Raw genomic sequence first — 25,979 nt, 5'->3', positions numbered from 1 at the left:
TCGATTAGACATATTCGCTAGAGTTTAGAAGAATGAGAGGGGATCTCATTGAAACTTATAACATTCTAACAGGACTAGACAGACTAGATGCAGGAAGGATGTTCCCGATGGCTGGGGAGTCCAGAACCAGGGGTCACAGTCTATGGATAAGGGGTAAGCCATTTAGGACAGAGATGAGGAGGAATTTCTTCATCCAGAGAGTGGTGAACCTGTGGAATTCTCTACCACACAGGGCAGTAGAGGCCAATTCATTAAATATATTCAAGAAGGAGTTGGATATATTTCTTGAGGCTAAAGGGATCAAGGGATATGGGGAGAAGGCAGGGACAGGGTACTGAATTTGGATGATCAGCCATGATCTCATTGAATGGCGGAGCGGGCTCGAGGGGCCGAATGGCCTGCTCCTGCTCCTATCTTCTATGTTTCTGTGCTGTAAACTTCTATGATTCTATGATTGATCCTTTCCCTGAGTTTCGTCAGTAATACAGACCCTCACTGTACTGATGGTTCCAATTTTTCTTTTACCAGGTATGTTTCCTCGCTCTGGAGTCACCGAGGAACATGAAAACAGGGAGAAGCTTCACAAGGTTCTGGACACGATAACAGACACCTTGATTTGGTGCATGTCCAAGAGTGGAATCCCACCACAGCAGCAAGCCACCCGCCTGGCACATCTGCTGATGCTGCTCTCTCACATCAGGCACACGAGGTAACACACTCCTCCGTCCCACTCTGTCCGGACCTCTGAATGTCTGTGTCAGTTTCTCTCTCGCTCTGTCTCTCTCTCTCCCTCTGTCTGCCTCTGTTTCTAGGTTCGCTCAGAATCATAGAATAGTACAGCACAGAAGGAGGCCGTTCGGCCCATCGAGCCTGTGCCGGCTCTATCCCGTTAGTCCCACTCCCCACTCTTTCCCCATATCCCTGCAGTTTTTTCTCCTAAAGTATTTATTCAATTCCCTTTTGAAGGCTGGTATTGAATCTGCCTCCACCGCCCTATCAGGCAGTGCGTTCCAAATCCTAACCACTCGCTGCGTAAAAATGTTTTTCCTCATGTCGCCTTTGGTTCTTTTGCCAATCACCTTAAATCTGTGCCCTCTGGTTATCGACCCTTCCGCCACTGGAAACAGTTTCTCTTTATCTACTCTGTCTAAACCCTTCATAGTTTTAAACACCTCTAGCAAATCTACTCTTAGCCTTCTCTGCTCCAAGGAGAACAACCCCAGCTTCTTCAGTTTATCCACATAACTGTAATCCCTCATCCCTGGAACCATTTTAGTAAATCTCATCTTTTTTTATTCATTCACGGGATGTGGGCGTCGCTGGCAAGGCCAGCATTTATTGCCCACCCCTAATTGCCCTCGAGAAGGTGGTGGTGAGCCGCCTTCTTGAACCGCTGCAGTCCGTGTGGTGAAGGTGCTCCCACAGTGCTGTTAGGGAGGGAATTCCAGGATTTTGACCCAGCGATGATGAAGGATCGGCCGATATATTTCCAAGTCAGGATGGTGTGTGACTTGGAGGGGAATTTGGAGGTGATGGTGTTCCCATGCGCCTGCTGCCCTCGTCCTTCTAGGTGGTTGAACCCATGGGTTTGGGGCCAAACTCGTCTTTTTTATAGGTTTAACATAATTTCCTGGCTTTTGTACTCTCTGCCCAGGATCCCATATGCTTTATTAACTGCTTTGTTAACCTGCCCTGCCACCTTCAACGATTTGTACACATACCCCCAGGTCTCTCTCTTCATGCACCCACTTTAGGATTTACCCTTTAGTTTATATTGCTTCTCCTTGTTCTTCCTACCAAAATGTATCACTTCGCATTTTTCTGCGTTAAATTTCATCTGCCATGTGTCCGCCCATTCCACCAGCCTGTCTATGTCCTCTTGAAGTCTATCACTCTCCTCCTCACTGTTCACTATACTTCCAAGTTTTGTGTCATCTGCAAATTTTGAAATTGTGCCCTGTACACCCAAGTCTAAGTCATTAATGTATATCAGAAACAGCAGTGGTCCTCGTACTGACCCCTGGGGAACACCACTGTATACCTTCCTCTAATCCGAAAAACAACCGTTCACCACAGCTCCCTGTTTTCTATCCCTTAACCAATTTTGTATCCATGCTGCTACTGCCCCTTTTATCCCATGGGCTTCAATTTTGCTAACAAGCCAAATATGTGGCACTTTATCAAACAGCTTTTGGAAGTCCATGTACACAACATCAACGGCACTGTCCTCATCCACCCTCCATGTTACCCTCATCAAAAAACTCAAATCAAGTTAGTTAAACACGTTAATAGCTGACTCTCCTTTATTTGTCCATACCTGCCCAAGTGACTGTTAATTTTCCCCCGGATTATTGTTTCTAAAAGCTTCCCCATCACCGAGGTTAAACTTACTGGCCTGTAGTTGCCGGGCTTATCCCTCTCCCCTTTTTTGAACAATGGTGTAACATTTGCAATCCTCCAGTCCCCTGACACCACTCCCATATCTAAGGAGGATTAGAAGATTGTGGCCAGAACCGTGGCAATTTCCACCCTTACTTCCTTCAGCAACCTAGGATACATCCCTTCCGGACCAGGCGACTTCTCCACTTGAAGTACTGCCAGCCTGCTTAGTTCCTCCGCTCTATCTATTTTTATCTCATCCAGTATCCCGGCAACCTCCTCGTTTAATATAGATTTGGCAAAGTCCTCTTCCTTGGTAAACACCGATGCAAAGTTCTCATTTAGTACTTCAGCCATGCCTTCTCCCTCCACCGATCGATCTCCATGTTGGCCCAAATCAGCCCCAACGCTCCTCTGACAAACCTTTTACTGTTAATATGCCAATAGAAAACCTTTGCATTTCCTTTTACCTCAAAAACAAAGCCATGTGCCAGTCCTTCATTTTGATTTACAGTTTCATGGACAAGAAGTAAGGCAACTTCCACAAGGACAGAAGGAAAGAAATTCTGCGTAATATTCTACCATGTGACACTGACTGTAGACACAATGCACCATGTGACACTGATTGTAACAACACTGCACCATGTGACACTGACTGTAGTGACAATGCACCATGTGACACTGACTGTAGCCACACTGCACCATGTGACACTGACTGTAGCCACACTGCACCATGTGACACTGACTGTAGCCACACTGCACCATGTGACACTGACTGTAGCAACACTGCACCATGTGACACTGACTGTAGTGACACTGCACCATGTGACACTGACTGTAGCGATACTGCGCCATGTGACACTGACTGTAGCGACATTGCATCATGAGACACTGACTGTAGTGACATTGCACCATGTGACACTGACCATAGCGACACTGCACCATGTGACACTGACTAGCGACACTGCATCATGTGACAATGACCGCAGTGACACTGCACCATGTGACACTGACTGTAGTGACACTGCACCATGTGACACTGACTGTAGCAACACAGCATCATGTGACACTGACTGTCGTGACACTGCACCATGTGACACTGACTGTAGCGACACTGCACCATGTGACACTGACAGTAGCGACACTGCACCATGTGACACTGACTGTAGTGACACTGCACCATGTGACACTGACTGTAGCAACACAGCATCATGTGACACTGACTGTCGTGACACTGCACCATGTGACACTGACTGTAGCGACACTGCACCATGTGACACTGACAGTAGCGACACTGCACCATGTGACACTGACTGTAGCGACACTGCAGCATGTGACACTGACTGTAGCGACACTGCACCATGTGACACTGACTCTACCGAAACTGTACCATGTGACACTGACTATAGCGACACTGTACCATGTGACACTGACTGTAGTGGCACTGCATCATGTGACACTGACTGTAGTGACACTGCATCATGTGACACTGACTGTAGCGACACTGTACCATGTGACAATGACCGCAACGACACTGCACCATGTGACACTGACTGGAGTGACACTGCACCATATGACACTGTCTGTAGCAACACTGCACCATGGGACGCTGACTGTAGTGACACTGCACCATGTGACACTGACTGTAGCAACACTGCACCATGTGACATTGACTCTAGTGACACTGCACCATATGACACTGTCTGTAGCAACACTGCACCATGTGACACTGACTAGTGACACTGCACCATGTGACACTGACTGTAGCAACACTGCACCATGTGACACTGACGGTAGTGACACTGCACCATGTGACACTGACCGTAGCGACACTGCATCATGTGACACTGACTGTAGCGACACTGTACCATGTGACACTGACCGTAGCGACACTGCATCATGTGACACTGACTGTAGCGACACTGTACCATGTGACACTGACTGTAGTGACATTGCATCATGAGACACTGACTGTAGTGACATTGCACCATGTGACACTGACCATAGCGACACTGCACCATGTGACACTGACTAGCGACACTGCATCATGTGACAATGACTGCAGTGAAACTGCACCATATGACTCTGACTGTAGCGACACTGCATCATGCGACACTGACTGTAGCGAGACTGCACCATGTGACACTTACTGTAGCGACACTGTACCATGTGACTTGGGCTGTAGTGACACTGCACCATGTGACACTGACAGTAGCGACACTGCACCATGTGACACTGACTGTAGCAACACTGCACCATGTGACACTGACAGTAGCGACACGGCACCATGTGACACTGACTCTACCAACACTATACCATGTGACACTGACTGTAGCGACACTGCACCATGTGACACTGACTGTAGCGACACTGCACCATGTGACACTGACTGTAGCAACACAGCACCATGTGACACTGACCGTAGCGACACTGCACCATGTGACATTGACTGTAGCGACACTGCACCATGTGACACTGATTGTAGCAACACTGCACCATGTGATACTGACAGTAGCGACACTGCACCATGTGATACTGACTCTACCGACACTATACCATGTGACACTGACTGTAGCGACACTGCACCATGTGACACTGACTAGCGACACTGCACCATGTGACACTGATTGTAGCAACACTGCACCATGTGATACTGGCATTAGCGACACTGCACCATGTGACACTGACTGTAGTGACACTGCAACATGTGACACTGATTAGCAACACTGCACCATGTGACACTGAATGTAGCGACACTGCACCATGTGACACTGACTGTAGTGACACTGCACCATGTGACACTGACTGTAGCGACACTGCACCATGTGACACTGACTCAACCGAAACTGTACCATGTGACACTGACTATAGCGACACTGTACCATGTGACACTGACTGCAGTGGCACTGCATCATGTGACACTGACTGTAGTGACACTGCACCATATGACACTGTCTGTAGCAACACTGCACCATGGGACGCTAACTGTAGTGACACTGAACCATGTGACACTGACTGTAGCAACACTGCACCATGTGACACTGACTCTAGTGACACTGCACCATATGACACTGTCTGTAGCAACACTGCACCATGTGACACTGACTGTAGTGACACTGCACCATGTGACACTGACTGTAGCAACACTGCACCATGTGACACTGACGGTAGTGACACTGCACCATGTGACACTGACTGTAGCAACACTGCACCATGTGACACTGACTAGCGACACTGCACCATGTGACACTGACTGTAGCGACACTGCATCATGTGACACTGACTGTAGTGACACTGCACCATGTGACACTGACTAGCAACACTGCATCATGTGACACTGACAGTAGCGTCACTGCACCATATGACATTAAGAGTAGTGACACTGCACCATGTGACACTGTAGCAACACAGCATCATGTGACACTGACTGTCATGACACTGCACCATGTGACACTGACTGTAGCGACACTGCACCATGTGACACTGACTGCTGCGACACTGCACCATGTGACACTGACTGCAGCGACACTGCACCATGTGACACTGACTGTAGCGACACTGCACCATGTGACACTCAGTGTAGAGACACTGCGCAATGTGACACTGTCTGTACTGACACTGCACCATGTAACACTGACTGTAGTGACACTGCACCATGTGACACTGACTGTAGTGACACTACACCATGTGACACTGACTGTATCGACACTGCACCATGTGACACTGACTGTAGCGACACTGTACCATGTGACACTGACTGTAGCAGCACTGCACCATGTGACACTGACTGTCGCAACATTGCAGCATGAGACACTGACTGTTGCGACACTGCACCATGTGACACTGACTGCAGCGACACAGCACCATGTGACACTGACTGTAATGACACTGCAGCATCTGAAACTGCCTGTAGTGACACTGCCACATGTGACAATGACTGTAGCGACACTGCACCATGTGACACTGACTGTAACGACACTGCACCATGTAACACGGACTGCAGCGCCACTGCACCATGTGACACTGACTGTAGTGACACTGCACCATGTGACACAGACTGCAGCGACACTGCCCCATGTGACACTGACTGTAGTGACACTGCACCATGTGACACAGACTGCAGCGACACTGCACCATGTGACACTGACTGTAGCGACACTGCACCATGTGACATTGACCGTAGCGACACTGTACCATGTGACACTGACAGTAGCGAAACTGCACCATGTGACACTGACTGTAGCGACACTGTACCATGTGAGACTGACCGTAGAGACACTGCACCATGTGACACTGACTAGCGACACTGCACCATGTGACACTGACTGTAGCGACACTGCACCATGTGACACTGACTAGCGACACTGCACCATGTGACACAGACTAGCGACACTGCACCATGTGACACTGACTGTAGCGACACTGCACCATGTGACACTGACCGTAACGACATTGCACCATGTGACACTGACTGTAGCGACACTGTACCATGTGAGACTGACTGTAGAGACACTGTACCATGTGACACTGACTGTAGCGACACTGTACCATGTGACACTGACTAGCGACACAGCACCATGTGAGACTGACTCTACCGACACTGTGCCATGTGACACTGACTGTAGCGACACTGCGCAATGTGACACTGACTGTAGCGACACTGCACCATGTGACACTGACTCTACCAACACTGTACCATGTGACACTGACTGTAGCAACACTGCGCAATGTGACACTGTCTGTTCCGACACTGCAGCATCTGACACTGACTGTAGTGACACTGCACCATGTGACACTGATTGTCGCGACATTGCAGCATGACACACTGACTGTTGCGACACTGCACCATGTGACACTGACTGCAGCGACACAGCACCATGTGACACTGACTGTAATGACACTGCACCATCTGAAACTGCCTGTAGCGACACTGCACCATGTGACATTGATTGTAGCGGCACTGCACCATGTGACAGTGACTGTAGCGACACTGCACCATGTGACACTGACTGTAGCGACACTGCACCATGTGACATTGACAGTAGCGACACTGTACCATGTGACACTGACAGTAGCGAAACTGCACCATGTGACACTGACTGTAGCGACACTGTACAATGTGAGACTGACTGTAGAGACACTGTACCATGTGACACTGACTGTAGCGACACTGTACCATGTGACACTGACTAGCGACACTGCAGCATGTGACACTGACTGTAGCGAAACTGCACCATGTGACACTGACCGTAGCGACACTGCATCATGTGACACTGACTGTAGCGACACTGTGTCTTGTGACACTGACCGTAGCGACACTGCATCATGTGACACTGACTGTAGCGACACTGTACCATGTGACACTGACTGTGGTGACATTGCATCATGAGACACTGACTGAAGTGACATTGCACCAGGTGACACTGACCATAGCGACACTGCACCATGTGACACTGACTAGCGACACTGCATCATGTGACAATGACTGCAGTGAAACTGCACCATGTGACTCTGACTGTAGCGACACTGCATCATGCAACACTGACTGCAGCGAGACTGCACCATGTGACACTTACTGTAGCGACACTGTGCCATGTGACTTGGACTGTAGTGACACTGCACCATGTGACACTGACAGTAGCGACACTGCACCATGTGACACTGACTGTAGCAACACTGCACCATGTGACACTGACAGTAGCGACACGGCACCATGTGACACTGACTCTACCGACACTATACCATGTGACACTGACTGTAGCGACACTGCGCCATGTGACACAGACTGTAGCGACACTGTACCATGTGACAATGACCGCAACGACACTGCACCATGTGACACTGACTGTAGTGACACTGCACCATATGACACTGTCTGTAGCAACACTGCACCATGGGACGCTGACTGTAGTGACACTGCACCATGTGACACTGACTGAAGCAACACTGCACCATGTGACACTGACTCGAGTGACACTGCACCATATGACACTGTCTGTAGCAACACTGCACCATGTGACACTGACTGTAGTGACACTGCACCATGTGGCACTGACTGTAGCAACACTGCACCATGTGACACTGACTGTAGTGACACTGCACCATGTGACACTGACTGTAGCAACACTGCACCATGTGACACTGACTAGCAACACTGCACCATGTGACACTGACTGTAGCGACACTGCATCATGTGACACTGACTGTAGTGACACTGCACCATGTGACACTGACTGTAGCAACACTGCATCATGTGACACTGACAGTAGCGTCCTGCACCATATGACATTAAGAGTAGTGACACTGCACCATGTGACACTGACTGTAGCAACACAGCATCATGTGACACTGACTGTCATGACATGCACCATGTGACACTGACTGTAGCGACACTGCACCATGTGACACTGACTGCTGCGACACTGCACCATGTGACACTGACTGCAGCGACACTGCACCATGTGACACTGTCTGTACTGACACTGCACCATGTGACACCGACTGTAACGACACTGCACCATGTGACACTGACTGTAGCTACACTGCACCATGTGACACTGACTGTAGCAACACTGCACCATGTGACACTGACTAGTGACACTGCACCATGTGACACTGACTGTAGTGGCACTGCATCATGTGACACTGACTGTAGTGACATTGCACCATGTGACACTGACTGTAGCAACACTGCATCATGTGACACTGACTGTAGTGACACTGCACCATGTGACACTGACTGTAGCAACACAGCATCATGTGACACTGACTGTCGTGACACTGCACCATGTGACACTGACTGTAGCGACACTGCACCATGTGACACTGACTGCTGCGACACTGCACCATGTGACACTGACTGCAGCGACACTGCACCATGTGACACTGACTGTAGCGACACTGCACCATGTGACATTCACTGTAGAGACACTGCGCAATGTGACACTGTCTGTACTGACACTGCACCATGTAACACTGACTGTAGTGACACTGCACCATGTGACACTGACTGTAGTGACACTACACCATGTGACACTGACTGTATCGACACTGCACCATGTGACACTGACTGTAGCGACACTGACTGTAGCAGCACTGCACCATGTGACACTGACTGTCGCGACATTGCAGCATGAGACACTGACTGTTGCGACACTGCACCATGTGACACTGACTGCAGCGACACAGCACCATGTGACACTGACTGTAATGACACTGCAGCATCTGAAACTGCCTGTAGTGACACTGCCACATGTGACAATGACTGTAGCGACACTGCACCATGTGACACTGACTGTAACGACACTGCACCATGTAACACTGACTGTAGTGACACGGCACCATATGACACTGTCTGTAGCAACACTGCACCATGTGACACTGACTGTAGTGACACGGCACCATATGACACTGTCTGTAGCAACACTGCACCATGTCACACTGAGTGTAGTGACCCTGCACCATGTGACACTTACTGTAGCAACACTGCTTCATGTGACACTGACAGTAGCGTCACTGCACCATGTGACACTGACTGTAGCGACACTGCACCATCTGACACTGACTGTAGTGACACTGCACCATGTGACACTGACTGTAGCGACAATGCACCATTTGACACTGACTGCAGCGACACTGCACCATGTGACACTGACTGTAGCGACACTGCACAATGTGACACTGACTGTAGCAACACTGCACCATGTGACACTGACTAGTGACACAGCACCATGTGACACTGACTGTAGTGGCACTGCATCATGTGACACTGACTGTAGTGACATTGCACCATGTGACACTGACTGTAGAGACACTTAACCATGTGACACCGACTGTACTGACACTGCACCATGTGACACTGACTGTAGTGACACTGCACCATGTGACACTGACTGTAGCAACACTGCATCATGTGACACTGACTGTAGCAACAATGCATCATGTGACACTGACTGTAGTGACACTGCACCATATGACTGTCTGTAGCAACACTGCACCATGGGACACTGACTGTAGTGACACTGCACCATGTGACACTGACTGTAGCAACACTGCATCATGTGACACTGACTGTAGTGACACTGCACCATGTGACACCGACTGTAGCAACACAGCATCATGTGACACTGACTGTCGTGACACTGCACCATGTGACACTGACTGTAGCGCCACTGCACCATGTGACACTGACTGTAGCGACACTGCACCATGTGACACTGACTGTAGTGACACTGCACCATGTGACACTGATTGTCGCGACATTGCAGCATGACACACTGACTGTTGCGACACTGCACCATGTGACACTGACTGCAGCGACACAGCACCATGTGACACTGACTGTAATGACACTGCACCATCTGAAACTGCCTGTAGCGACACTGCACCATGTGACATTGATTGTAGCGGCACTGCACCATGTGACGGTGACTGTAGCGACACTGCACCATGTGACACTGACTGTAGCGACACTGCACCATGTGACATTGACAGTAGCGACACTGTACCATGTGACACTGACAGTAGCGAAACTGCACCATGTGACACTGACTGTAGCGACACTGTACAATGTGAGACTGACTGTATCGACACTGCACCATGTGACACTGACTGTAGCGACACTGACTGTAGCAGCACTGCACCATGTGACACTGACTGTCGCGACATTGCAGCATGAGACACTGACTGTTGCGACACTGCACCATGTGACACTGACTGCAGCGACACAGCACCATGTGACACTGACTGTAATGACACTGCAGCATCTGAAACTGCCTGTAGTGACACTGCCACATGTGACAATTACTGTAGCGACACTGCACCATGTGACACTGACTGTAACGACACTGCACCATGTAACACTGACTGTAGTGACACGGCACCATATGACACTGTCTGTAGCAACACTGCACCATGTGACACTGACTGTAGTGACACGGCACCATATGACACTGCCTGTAGCAACCCTGCACCATGTCACACTGAGTGTAGTGACCCTGCACCATGTGACACTTACTGTAGCAACACTGCTTCATGTGACACTGACAGTAGCGTCACTGCACCATGTGACACTGACTGTAGCGACACTGCACCATCTGACACTGACTGTAGTGACACTGCACCATGTGACACTGACTGTAGCGACAATGCACCATTTGACACTGACTGCAGCGACACTGCACCATGTGACACTGACTGTAGCGACACTGCACAATGTGACACTGACTGTAGCAACACTGCACCATGTGACACTGACTAGTGACACAGCACCATGTGACACTGACTGTAGTGGCACTGCATCATGTGACACTGACTGTAGTGACATTGCACCATGTGACACTGACTGTAGAGACACTTAACCATGTGACACCGACTGTACTGACACTGCACCATGTGACACTGACTGTAGTGACACTGCACCATGTGACACTGACTGTAGCAACACTGCATCATGTGACACTGACTGTAGCAACACTGCATCATGTGACACTGACTGTAGTGACACTGCACCATATGACTGTCTGTAGCAACACTGCACCATGGGACACTGACTGTAGTGACACTGCACCATGTGACACTGACTGTAGCAACACTGCATCATGTGACACTGACTGTAGTGACACTGCACCATGTGACACCGACTGTAGCAACACAGCATCATGTGACACTGACTGTCGTGACACTGCACCATGTGACACTGACTGTAGCGCCACTGCACCATGTGACACTGACTGTAGTGACACTGCACCATGTGACACTGACTGTAGCAACACTGCACCATGTGACACTGACTAGCAACACTGCACCATGTGACACTGACTGTAGCGACACTGCATCATGTGACACTGACTGTAGTGACACTGCACCATGTGACACTGACTGTAGCAACACTGCATCATGTGACACTGACAGTAGCGTCCTGCACCATATGACATTAAGAGTAGTGACACTGCACCATGTGACACTGACTGTAGCAACACAGCATCATGTGACACTGACTGTCATGACATGCACCATGTGACACTGACTGTAGCGACACTGCACCATGTGACACTGACTGCTGCGACACTGCACCATGTGACACTGACTGCAGCGACACTGCACCATGTGACACTGACTGTAGCGACACTGCACCATGTGACACTGAGCGTAGAGACACTGCGCAATGTGACACTGTCTGTACTGACACTGCACCATGTGACACCGACTGTAACGACACTGCACCATGTGACACTGACTGTAGCTACACTGCACCATGTGACACTGACTGTAGCAACACTGCACCATGTGACACTGACTAGTGACACTGCACCATGTGACACTGACTGTAGTGGCACTGCATCATGTGACACTGACTGTAGTGACATTGCACCATGTGACACTGACTGTAGCAACACTGCATCATGTGACACTGACTGTAGTGACACTGCACCATGTGACACTGACTGTAGCAACACAGCATCATGTGACACTGACTGTCGTGACACTGCACCATGTGACACTGACTGTAGCGACACTGCACCATGTGACACTGACTGCTGCGACACTGCACCATGTGACACTGACTGCAGCGACACTGCACCATGTGACACTGACTGTAGCGACACTGCACCATGTGACATTCACTGTAGAGACACTGCGCAATGTGACACTGTCTGTACTGACACTGCACCATGTAACACTGACTGTAGTGACACTGCACCATGTGACACTGACTGTAGTGACACTACACCATGTGACACTGACTGTATCGACACTGCACCATGTGACACTGACTGTAGCGACACTGACTGTAGCAGCACTGCACCATGTGACACTGACTGTCGCGACATTGCAGCATGAGACACTGACTGTTGCGACACTGCACCATGTGACACTGACTGCAGCGACACAGCACCATGTGACACTGACTGTAATGACACTGCAGCATCTGAAACTGCCTGTAGTGACACTGCCACATGTGACAATGACTGTAGCGACACTGCACCATGTGACACTGACTGTAACGACACTGCACCATGTAACACTGACTGTAGTGACACGGCACCATATGACACTGTCTGTAGCAACACTGCACCATGTGACACTGACTGTAGTGACACGGCACCATATGACACTGTCTGTAGCAACACTGCACCATGTCACACTGAGTGTAGTGACCCTGCACCATGTGACACTTACTGTAGCAACACTGCTTCATGTGACACTGACAGTAGCGTCACTGCACCATGTGACACTGACTGTAGCGACACTGCACCATCTGACACTGACTGTAGTGACACTGCACCATGTGACACTGACTGTAGCGACAATGCACCATTTGACACTGACTGCAGCGACACTGCACCATGTGACACTGACTGTAGCGACACTGCACAATGTGACACTGACTGTAGCAACACTGCACCATGTGACACTGACTAGTGACACAGCACCATGTGACACTGACTGTAGTGGCACTGCATCATGTGACACTGACTGTAGTGACATTGCACCATGTGACACTGACTGTAGAGACACTTAACCATGTGACACCGACTGTACTGACACTGCACCATGTGACACTGACTGTAGTGACACTGCACCATGTGATACTGACTGTAGCAACACTGCATCATGTGACACTGACTGTAGCAACACTGCATCATGTGACACTGACTGTAGTGACACTGCACCATATGACTGTCTGTAGCAACACTGCACCATGGGACACTGACTGTAGTGACACTGCACCATGTGACACTGACTGTAGCAACACTGCATCATGTGACACTGACTGTAGTGACACTGCACCATGTGACACCGACTGTAGCAACACAGCATCATGTGACACTGACTGTCGTGACACTGCACCATGTGACACTGACTGTAGCGCCACTGCACCATGTGACACTGACTGTAGCGACACTGCACCATGTGACACTGACTGTAGTGACACTGCACCATGTGACACTGATTGTCGCGACATTGCAGCATGACACACTGACTGTTGCGACACTGCACCATGTGACACTGACTGCAGCGACACAGCACCATGTGACACTGACTGTAATGACACTGCACCATCTGAAACTGCCTGTAGCGACACTGCACCATGTGACATTGATTGTAGCGGCACTGCACCATGTGACGGTGACTGTAGCGACACTGCACCATGTGACACTGACTGTAGCGACACTGCACCATGTGACATTGACAGTAGCGACACTGTACCATGTGACACTGACAGTAGCGAAACTGCACCATGTGACACTGACTGTAGCGACACTGTAGAATGTGAGACTGACTGTATCGACACTGCACCATGTGACACTGACTGTAGCGACACTGACTGTAGCAGCACTGCACCATGTGACACTGACTGTCGCGACATTGCAGCATGAGACACTGACTGTTGCGACACTGCACCATGTGACACTGACTGCAGCGACACAGCACCATGTGACACTGACTGTAATGACACTGCAGCATCTGAAGCTGCCTGTAGTGACACTGCCACATGTGACAATGACTGTAGCGACACTGCACCATGTGACACTGACTGTAACGACACTGCACCATGTAACACTGACTGTAGTGACACGGCACCATATGACACTGTCTGTAGCAACACTGCACCATGTGACACTGACTGTAGTGACACGGCACCATATGACACTGTCTGTAGCAACACTGCACCATGTCACACTGAGTGTAGTGACCCTGCACCATGTGACACTTACTGTAGCAACACTGCTTCATGTGACACTGACAGTAGCGTCACTGCACCATGTGACACTGACTGTAGCGACACTGCACCATCTGACACTGACTGTAGTGACACTGCACCATGTGACACTGACTGTAGCGACAATGCACCATTTGACACTGACTGCAGCGACACTGCACCATGTGACACTGACTGTAGCGACACTGCACAATGTGACACTGACTGTAGCAACACTGCACCATGTGACACTGACTAGTGACACAGCACCATGTGACACTGACTGTAGTGGCACTGCATCATGTGACACTGACTGTAGTGACATTGCACCATGTGACACTGACTGTAGAGACACTTAACCATGTGACACCGACTGTACTGACACTGCACCATGTGACACTGACTGTAGTGACACTGCACCATGTGACACTGACTGTAGCAACACTGCATCATGTGACACTGACTGTAGCAACACTGCATCATGTGACACTGACTGTAGTGACACTGCACCATATGACTGTCTGTAGCAACACTGCACCATGGGACACTGACTGTAGTGACACTGCACCATGTGACACTGACTGTAGCAACACTGCATCATGTGACACTGACTGTAGTGACACTGCACCATGTGACACCGACTGTAGCAACACAGCATCATGTGACACTGACTGTCGTCACACTGCACCATGTGACACTGACTGTAGCGCCACTGCACCATGTGACACTGACTGTAGCGACACTGCACCATGTGACACTAACTGTAGTGACACTGCACCATGTGACACTGATTGTCGCGACATTGCAGCATGACACACTGACTGTTGCGACACTGCACCATGTGACACTGACTGCAGCGACACAGCACCATGTGACACTGACTGTAATGACACTGCACCATCTGAAACTGCCTGTAGCGACACTGCACCATGTGACATTGATTGTAGCGGCACTGCACCATGTGACAGTGACTGTAGCGACACTGCACCATGTGACACTGACTGTAGCGACACTGCACCATGTGACATTGACAGTAGCGACACTGTACCATGTGACACTGACAGTAGCGAAACTGCACCATGTGACACTGACTGTAGCGACACTGTACAATGTGAGACTGACTGTAGAGACACTGTACCATGTGACACTGACTGTAGCGACACTGTACCATGTGACACTGACTAGCGACACTGCAGCATGTGACACTGACTGTAGCGAAACTGCACCATGTGACACTGACCGTAGCGACACTGCATCATGTGACACTGACTGTAGCGACACTGTGTCTTGTGACACTGACCGTAGCGACACTGCATCATGTGACACTGACTGTAGCGACACTGTACCATGTGACACTGACTGTGGTGACATTGCATCATGAGACACTGACTGAAGTGACATTGCACCAGGTGACACTGACCATAGCGTCACTGCACCATGTGACACTGACTAGCGACACTGCATCATGTGACAATGACTGCAGTGAAACTGCACCATGTGACTCTGACTGTAGCAACACTGCATCATGCAACACTGACTGCAGCGAGACTGCACCATGTGACACTTACTGTAGCGACACTGTGCCATGTGACTTGGACTGTAGTGACACTGCACCATGTGACACTGACAGTAGCGACACTGCACCATGTGACACTGACTGTAGCAACACTGCACCATGTGACACTGACAGTAGCGACACGGCACCATGTGACACTGACTCTACCGACACTATACCATGTGACACTGACTGTAGCGACACTGCGCCATGTGACACAGACTGTAGCGACACTGTACCATGTGACAATGACCGCAACGACACTGCACCATGTGACACTGACTGTAGTGACACTGCACCATATGACACTGTCTGTAGCAACACTGCACCATGGGACACTGACTGTAGTGACACTGCACCATGTGACACTGACTGAAGCAACCCTGCACCATGTGACACTGACTCGAGTGACACTGCACCATATGACACTGTCTGTAGCAACACTGCACCATGTGACACTGACTGTAGTGACACTGCACCATGTGGCACTGACTGTAGCAACACTGCACCATGTGACACTGACTGTAGTGACACTGCACCATGTGACACTGACTGTAGCAACACTGCACCATGTGACACTGACTAGCAACACTGCACCATGTGACACTGACTGTAGCGACACTGCATCATGTGACACTGACTGTAGAGACACTGCACCATGTGACACTGACTGTAGCAACACTGCATCATGTGACACTGACATTAGCGTCCTGCACCATATGACATTAAGAGTAGTGACACTGCACCATGTGACACTGACTGTAGCAACACAGCATCATGTGACACTGACTGTCATGACATGCACCATGTGACACTGACTGTAGCGACACTGCACCATGTGACACTGACTGCTGCGACACTGCACCATGTGACACTGACTGCAGCGACACTGCACCATGTGACACTGACTGTAGCGACACTGCACCATGTGACACTGAGCGTAGAGACACTGCGCAATGTGACACTGTCTGCACTGACACTGCACCATGTGACACCGACTATAACGACACTGCACCATGTGACACTGACTGTAGCGACACTGCACCATGTGACACTGACTGTAGCAACACTGCACCATGTGACACTGACTAGTGACACTGCACCATGTGACACTGACTGTAGTGGCACTGCATCATGTGACACTGACTGTAGTGACATTGCACCATGTGACACTGACTGTAGCAACACTGCATCATGTGACACTGACTGTAGTGACACTGCACCATGTGACACTGACTGTAGCAACACAGCATCATGTGACACTGACTGTCGTGACACTGCACCATGTGACACTGACTGTAGCGACACTGCACCATGTGACACTGACTGCTGCGACACTGCACCATGTGACACTGACTGCAGCGACACTGCACCATGTGACACTGACTGTAGCGACACTGCACCATGTGACACTCACTGTAGAGACACTGCGCAATGTGACACTGTCTGTACTGACACTGCACCATGTAACACTGACTGTAGTGACACTGCACCATGTGACACTGACTGTAGTGACACTACACCATGTGACACTGACTGTATCGACACTGCACCATGTGACACTGACTGCAGCGACATTGAATGTAGCAGCACTGCACCATGTGACACTGACTGTCGCGACATTGCAGCATGAGACACTGACTGTTGCGACACTGCACCATGTGACACTGACTGCAGCGACACAGCACCATGTGACACTGACTGTAATGACACTGCAGCATCTGAAACTGCCTGTAGTGACACTGCCACATGTGACAATGACTGTAGCGACACTGCACCATGTGACACTGACTGTAACGACACTGCACCATGTAACACTGACTGTAGTGACACGGCACCATATGACACTGTCTGTAGCAACACTGCACCATGTGACACTGACTGTAGTGACACGGCACCATATGACACTGTCTGTAGCAACACTGCACCATGTCACACTGAGTGTAGTGACCCTGCACCATGTGACACTTACTGTAGCAACACTGCTTCATGTGACACTGACAGTAGCGTCACTGCACCATGTGACACTGACTGTAGCGACACTGCACCATCTGACACTGACTGTAGTGACACTGCACCATGTGACACTGACTGTAGCGACAATGCACCATTTGACACTGACTGCAGCGACACTGCACCATGTGACACTGACTGTAGCGACACTGCACAATGTGACACTGACTGTAGCAACACTGCACCATGTGACACTGACTAGTGACACAGCACCATGTGACACTGACTGTAGTGGCACTGCATCATGTGACACTGACTGTAGTGACATTGCACCATGTGACACTGACTGTAGAGACACTTAACCATGTGACACCGACTGTACTGACACTGCACCATGTGACACTGACTGTAGTGACACTGCACCATGTGACACTGACTGTAGCAACACTGCATCATGTGACACTGACTGTAGCAACACTGCATCATGTGACACTGACTGTAGTGACACTGCACCATATGACTGTCTGTAGCAACACTGCACCATGGGACACTGACTGTAGTGACACTGCACCATGTGACACTGACTGTAGCAACACTGCATCATGTGACACTGACTGTAGTGACACTGCACCATGTGACACCGACTGTAGCAACACAGCATCATGTGACACTGACTGTCGTGACACTGCACCATGTGACACTGACTGTAGCGCCACTGCACCATGTGACACTGACTGTAGCGACACTGCACCATGTGACACTGACTGTAGTGACACTGCACCATGTGACACTGACTGTAGCAACAATGCATCATGTGACACTGACTGTAGCGACAATGCACCATGTGACAGTGACTGTAGCGACACTGCACCATGTGACACTGACTGTAGCGACACTGTACAATGTGACACTGACTGTAGCAACACTGCACCATGTGACACTGACTAGTGACACAGCACCATGTGACACTGACTGTAGTGGCACTGCATCATGTGACACTGACTGCAGTGACATTGCACCATGTGACACTGACTGTAGAGACACTGCACCATGTGACACCGACTGTACTGACACTGCACCATGTGACACTGACTGTTGTGACACTGCACCATGTGACACTGACTGTAGCAACACTGCATCATGTGACACTGACTGTAGTGACACTGCACCATGTGACACTGACTGTAGCAACACAGCATCATGTGACACTGACTGTCGTGACACTGCACCATGTGACACTGACTGTAGCGACTTTGCACCATGTGACACTGACTGTAGCGCCACTGCACCATGTGACACTGACCGTAGCGACACTGCACCATGTGACACTGACTGTAGCGACACAGCACCATGTGACACTGACTCTACCGACACTGTACCATGTGACACTGACTGTAGCGACACTGCGCAATGTGACACTGTCTGTTCCGAAACTGCAGCATGTGACACTGACTGTAGTGACACTGCACCATGTGACACTGACTGTCGCGACATTGCAGCATGGGACACTGACTGTTGCGACACTGCACCATGTGACACTGACTGCAGCGACACAGCACCATGTCACACTGACTGTAATGACACTGCATGTGAAACTGCCTGTAGTGATACTGCCCCATGTGACACTGACTGTCGCGACATTGCAGCATGAGACAGTGACTGTTGCGACACTGCACCATGTGACACTGACTGCAGCGACACAGCACCATGTCACACTGACTGTAATGACACTGCACCAGCTGAAACTGCCTGTAGTGACACTGCCCCATGTGACAATGACTGTAGCGACACTGCACCATGTGACACTGACTGTAGTGACACTGCACCATGTGACACAGACCGTAGCGACACTGCACCATGTGACATTGATTGTAGCGACACTGCAACATGTGACAGTGACTGTAGCGACACTGCACCATGTGACACTGACTAGCGACACTGCACCATGTGACATTGATTGTAGCGACACTGCAACATGTGACAGTGACTGTAGTGACACTGCACCATGTGACACTGACCATAGCGACACTGCACCATGTGACACTGACTAGCGACACTGCATCATGTGACAATGACTGCAGTGAAACTGCACCATGTGACTCTGACTGCAGCGACACTGCATCATGCGACACTGACTGCAGCGAGACTGCACCATGTGACACTTACTGTAGCGACACTGTGCCATGTGACTTGGACTGTAGTGACACTGCACCATGTGACACTGACAGCAGCGACGCTGCACCATGTGACACTGACTGTAGCAACACGGCACCATGTGACACTGACAGTAGCGACACGGCACCATGTGACACTGACTCTACCAACACTATACCATGTGACACTGACTGTAGCGACACTGCGTCATGTGACACAGACTGTAGCGACACTGCACCATGTGACACTGACTGTAGCGACACTGCACCATGTGACACTGACTGTAGTGACAATGCACCATGTGACACTGACTGTAGCGACACTGCATCATGTGACACTGACTGCAGCGACACTGCGCCATGTGACACTGACTGTAGCGACACAGCACCATGTGACACTGACTGTAGCGACACTGCACCATGTGACATTGACTGTAGCGACACTGCACCATGTGACACTGATTGTAGCAGCACTGCACCATGTGATACTGACAGTAGCGACACTGCACCATGTGACACTGCCTCTACCGACACTATACCATGTGACACTGACAGTAGCGACACTGCACCATGTGACACTGACTGTAGTGACACGGCACCATATGACACTGTCTGTAGCAACACTGCACCATGTCACACTGAGTGCAGTGACCCTGCACCATGTGACACTTACTGTAGCAACACTGCTTCATGTGACACTGACAGTAGCGTCACTGCACCATGTGACACTGACTGTAGCGACACTGCACCATATGACACTGACTGTAGTGACACTGCACCATGTGACACTGACTGTAGCAACAATGCATCATGTGACACTGACTGTAGCGACAATGCACCATGTGACACTGACTGTAGCGACACTGCACCATGTGACACTGACTGTAGCGACACTGCACAATGTGACACTGACTGTAGCAACACTGCACCATGTGACACTGACTAGTGACACAGCACCATGTGACACTGACTGTAGTGGCACTGCATCATGTGACACTGACTGTAGTGACATTGCACCATGTGACACTGACTGTAGAGACACTGCACCATGTGACACCGACTGTACTGACACTGCACCATGTGACACTGACTGTAGTGACACTGCACCATGTGACACTGACTGTAGCAACACTGCATCATGTGACACTGACTGTAGTGACACTGCACCATATGACTGTCTGTAGCAACACTGCACCATGGGACACTGACTGTAGTGACACTGCACCATGTGACACTGACTGTAGCAACACTGCACCATGTGACACTGACTCTAGTGACACTGCACCATATGACACTGTCTGTCGCAACACTGCACCATGTGACACTGACTGTAGTGACACTGCACCATGTGACACTGACTGTAGCAACACTGCATCATGTGACACTGACTAGTGACACTGCACCATGTGACACTGACTGTAGCAACACAGCATCATGTGACACTGACTGTCGTGACACTGCACCATGTGACACTGACTGTAGCGCCACTGCACCATGTGACACTGACTGTAGCGCCACTGCACCATGTGACACTGACTGTAGCGACACTGCACCATGTGACACTGACTGTAGCGACACAGCACCATGTGACACTGACTCTACCGACACTGTACCATGTGACACTGACTGTAGCGACACTGCGCAATGTGACACTGTCTGTAACGACACTGCACCATGTGACACTGACTGTGGTGACACTGCACCATGTGACTCTGACTGTCGCGACATTGCAGCATGAGACACTGACTATTGCGACACTGCACCATGTGACACTGACTGCAGCGACACAGCACCATGTGACACTGACTGTAATGACACTGCATGTGAAACTGCCTGTAGTGACACTGCCCCATGTAACAATGACTGTAGCGACACTGCACCATGTGACACTGACTGTAGCGACACTGCACCATGTGACACAGACTGTAGCGACACTGCACCATGTGACATTGATTGTAGCGACACTGCACCATGTGACAGTGACTGTAGCGACACTGCACCATGTGACACTGACTGTAGCGACACTGCACCATGTGACATTGACCGTAGCGACACTGTACCATGTGACACTGACAGTAGCGAAACTGCACCATGTGACACTGACTGTAGCGACACTGTACCATGTGAGACTGACCGTAGAGACACTGTGCCATGTGACACTGACTGTAGCGACACTGCACCATGTGACACTGACTAGCGACACTGCACCATGTGACACTGACTGTAGCGACACTGCACCATGTGACACTGACCGTAGCGACACTGCATCATGTGACACTGACTGTAGCGACACTGTACCATGTGACACTGACCGTAGCGACACTGCATCATGTGACACTGACTGTAGCGACACTGTACCATGTGACACTGACTGTAGTGACATTGCATCATGAGACACTGACTGTAGTGACATTGCACCATGTGACACTGACCATAGCGACACTGCACCATGTGACACTGACTAGCGACACTGCATCATGTGACAATGACTGCAGTGAAACTGCACCATACGACTCTGACTGTAGCGACACTGCATCATGCGACACTGACTGTAGCGAGACTGCACCATGTGACACTTACTGTAGCGACACTGTACCATGTGACTTGGACTGTAGTGACACTGCACCATGTGACACTGACAGTAGCGACACTGCACCATGTGACACTGACTGTAGCAACACTGCACCATGTGACACTGACAGTAGCGACACGGCACCATGTGACACTGACTCTACCGACACTATACCATGTGACACTGACTGTAGCGACACTGCACCATGTGACACTGACTGTAGCGACACTGCACCATGTGACACTGACTGTAGCAACACAGCACCATGTGACACTGACCGCAGCGACACTGCACCATGTGACATTGACTGTAGCGACACTGCACCATGTGACACTGACTGTAGCGACACTGCACCATGTGACACTGACCAGCGACACTGCACCATGTGACACTGATTGTAGCAACACTGCACCATGTGATACTGACAGTAGCGACACTGCACCATGTGACACTGACTGTAGTGACACTGCAACATGTGACACTGATTAGCAACACTGCACCATGTGACACTGACTGTAGCGACACTGCACCATGTGACAGTGACTGTCGTGACACTGCACCATGTGACACTGACTGTAGCGACACTGCACCAAGTGACACTGACTCCACCGAAACTGTACCATGTGACACTGACTATAGTGACACTGTACCATGTGACACTGACTGTAGTGGCACTGCATCATGTGACACTGACTGTAGTGACACTGCATCATGTGACACTGACTGTAGCGACACTGTACCATGTGACAATGACCGCAACGACACTGCACCATGTGACACTGACTGTAGTGACACTGCACCATATGACACTGTCTGTAGCAACACTGCACCATGGGACTCTGACTGTAGTGACACTGCACCATGTGACACTGACTGTAGCAACACTGCACCATGTGACACTGACTCTAGTGACACTGCACCATATGACACTGTCTGTAGCAACACTGCACCATGTGACACTGACTGTAGTGACACTGCACCATGTGACACTGACTGTAGCAACACTGCACCATGTGACACTGACGGTAGTGACACTGCACCATGTGACACTGACTGTAGCAACACTGCACCATGTGACACTGACTAGCGACACTGCACCATGTGACACTGACTGTAGCGACACTGCATCATGTGACACTGACTGTAGTGACACTGCACCATGTGACACTGACTGTAGCAACACTGCATCATGTGACACTGACAGTAGCGTCACTGCACCATATGACATTAAGAGTAGTGACACTGCACCATGTGACACTGTAGCAACACAGCATCATGTGACACTGACTGTCATGACACTGCACCATGTGACACTGACTGTAGCGACACTGCACCATGTGACACTGACTGCTGTGACACTGCACCATGTGACACTGACTGCAGCGACACTGCACCATGTGACACTGACTGTAGCGACACTGCACCATGTGACACTCAGTGTAGAGACACTGCGCAATGTGACACTGTCTGTACTGACACTGCACCATGTAACACTGACTGTAGTGACACTGCACCATGTGACACTGACTGTAGTGACACTACACCATGTGACACTGACTGTATCGACACTGCACCATGTGACACTGACTGTAGCGACACTGTACCATGTGACACTGACTGTAGCAGCACTGCACCATGTGACACTGACTGTCGCGACATTGCAGCATGAGACACTGACTGTTGCGACACTGCACCATCTGAAACTGCCTGTCGTGACACTGCCACATGTGACAATTACTGTAGCGACACTGCACCATGTGACACTGACTGTAACGACACTGCACCATGTAACACGGACTGCAGCGCCACTGCACCATGTGACACTGACTGTAGTGACACGGCACCATATGACACTGTCTGTAGCAACACTGCACCATGTCACACTGAGTGTAGTGACCCTGCACCATGTGACACTGACTGCAGCAACACTGCTTCATGTGACACTGACAGTAGCGTCACTGCACCATGTGACACTGACTGTAGCGACACTGCATCATGTGACACTGACTAGTGACACAGCACCATGTGACACTGACTGTAGTGGCACTGCATCATGTGACACTGACTGTAGTGACATTGCACCATGTGACACTGACTGTAGAGACACTGCACCATGTGACACCGACTGTACTGACACTGCACCATGTGACACTGACTGTAGTGACACTGCACCATGTGACACTGACTGCAGCAACACTGCATCATGTGACACTGACTGTAGTGACACTGCACCATGTGACACTGACTGTAGCAACACAGCATCATGTGACACTGACTGTCGTGACACTGCACCATGTGACACTGACTGTAGCGACATTGCACCATGTGACACTGACTGTAGCGCCACTGCACCATGTGACACTGACTCTACCGACACTGTACCATGTGACACTGACTGTAGCGACATGGCGCAATGTGACACTGTCTGTTCCGAAACTGCAGCATGTGACACTGGCTGTAGTGACACTGCACCATGTGACACTGACTGTCGCGACATTGCAGCATGAGACACTGACTGTTGCGACACTGCACCATGTGACACTGACTGCAGCGACACAGCACCATGTCACACTGACTGTAATGTCACTGCACCAGCTGAAACTGCCTGTAGTGACACTGCCCCATGTGACAATGACTGTAGTGACACTGCACCATGTGACA

General features: G+C 50.2%; 1 protein-coding gene across 1 annotated transcript in view; it reads left to right on the top strand.

Moving 5' to 3' along the window:
* The window catches only part of esr2a (estrogen receptor 2a), a 450,714-nt gene that overhangs the window by 355,994 nt on the left and 68,741 nt on the right, over positions 1–25,979 (top strand). Inside the window, exon 7 of the mRNA XM_086004166.1 lies at positions 529–709. Within this exon, the coding sequence (XP_085860292.1) occupies positions 529–709 (181 nt within the window). The remainder of the gene's footprint in view (positions 1–528; positions 710–25,979) is intronic.

The sequence above is a fragment of the Somniosus microcephalus genome, chromosome 12, assembly GCF_052327205.1.
Source record: "Somniosus microcephalus isolate GS21.2 chromosome 12, FLI_Smic_1.0, whole genome shotgun sequence".
NCBI lineage: Eukaryota > Metazoa > Chordata > Chondrichthyes > Squaliformes > Somniosidae > Somniosus > Somniosus microcephalus.
The sequence above is the reverse complement of the archived record's forward strand: the minus strand, read 5'-3'. Positions and strand labels throughout refer to the sequence as shown.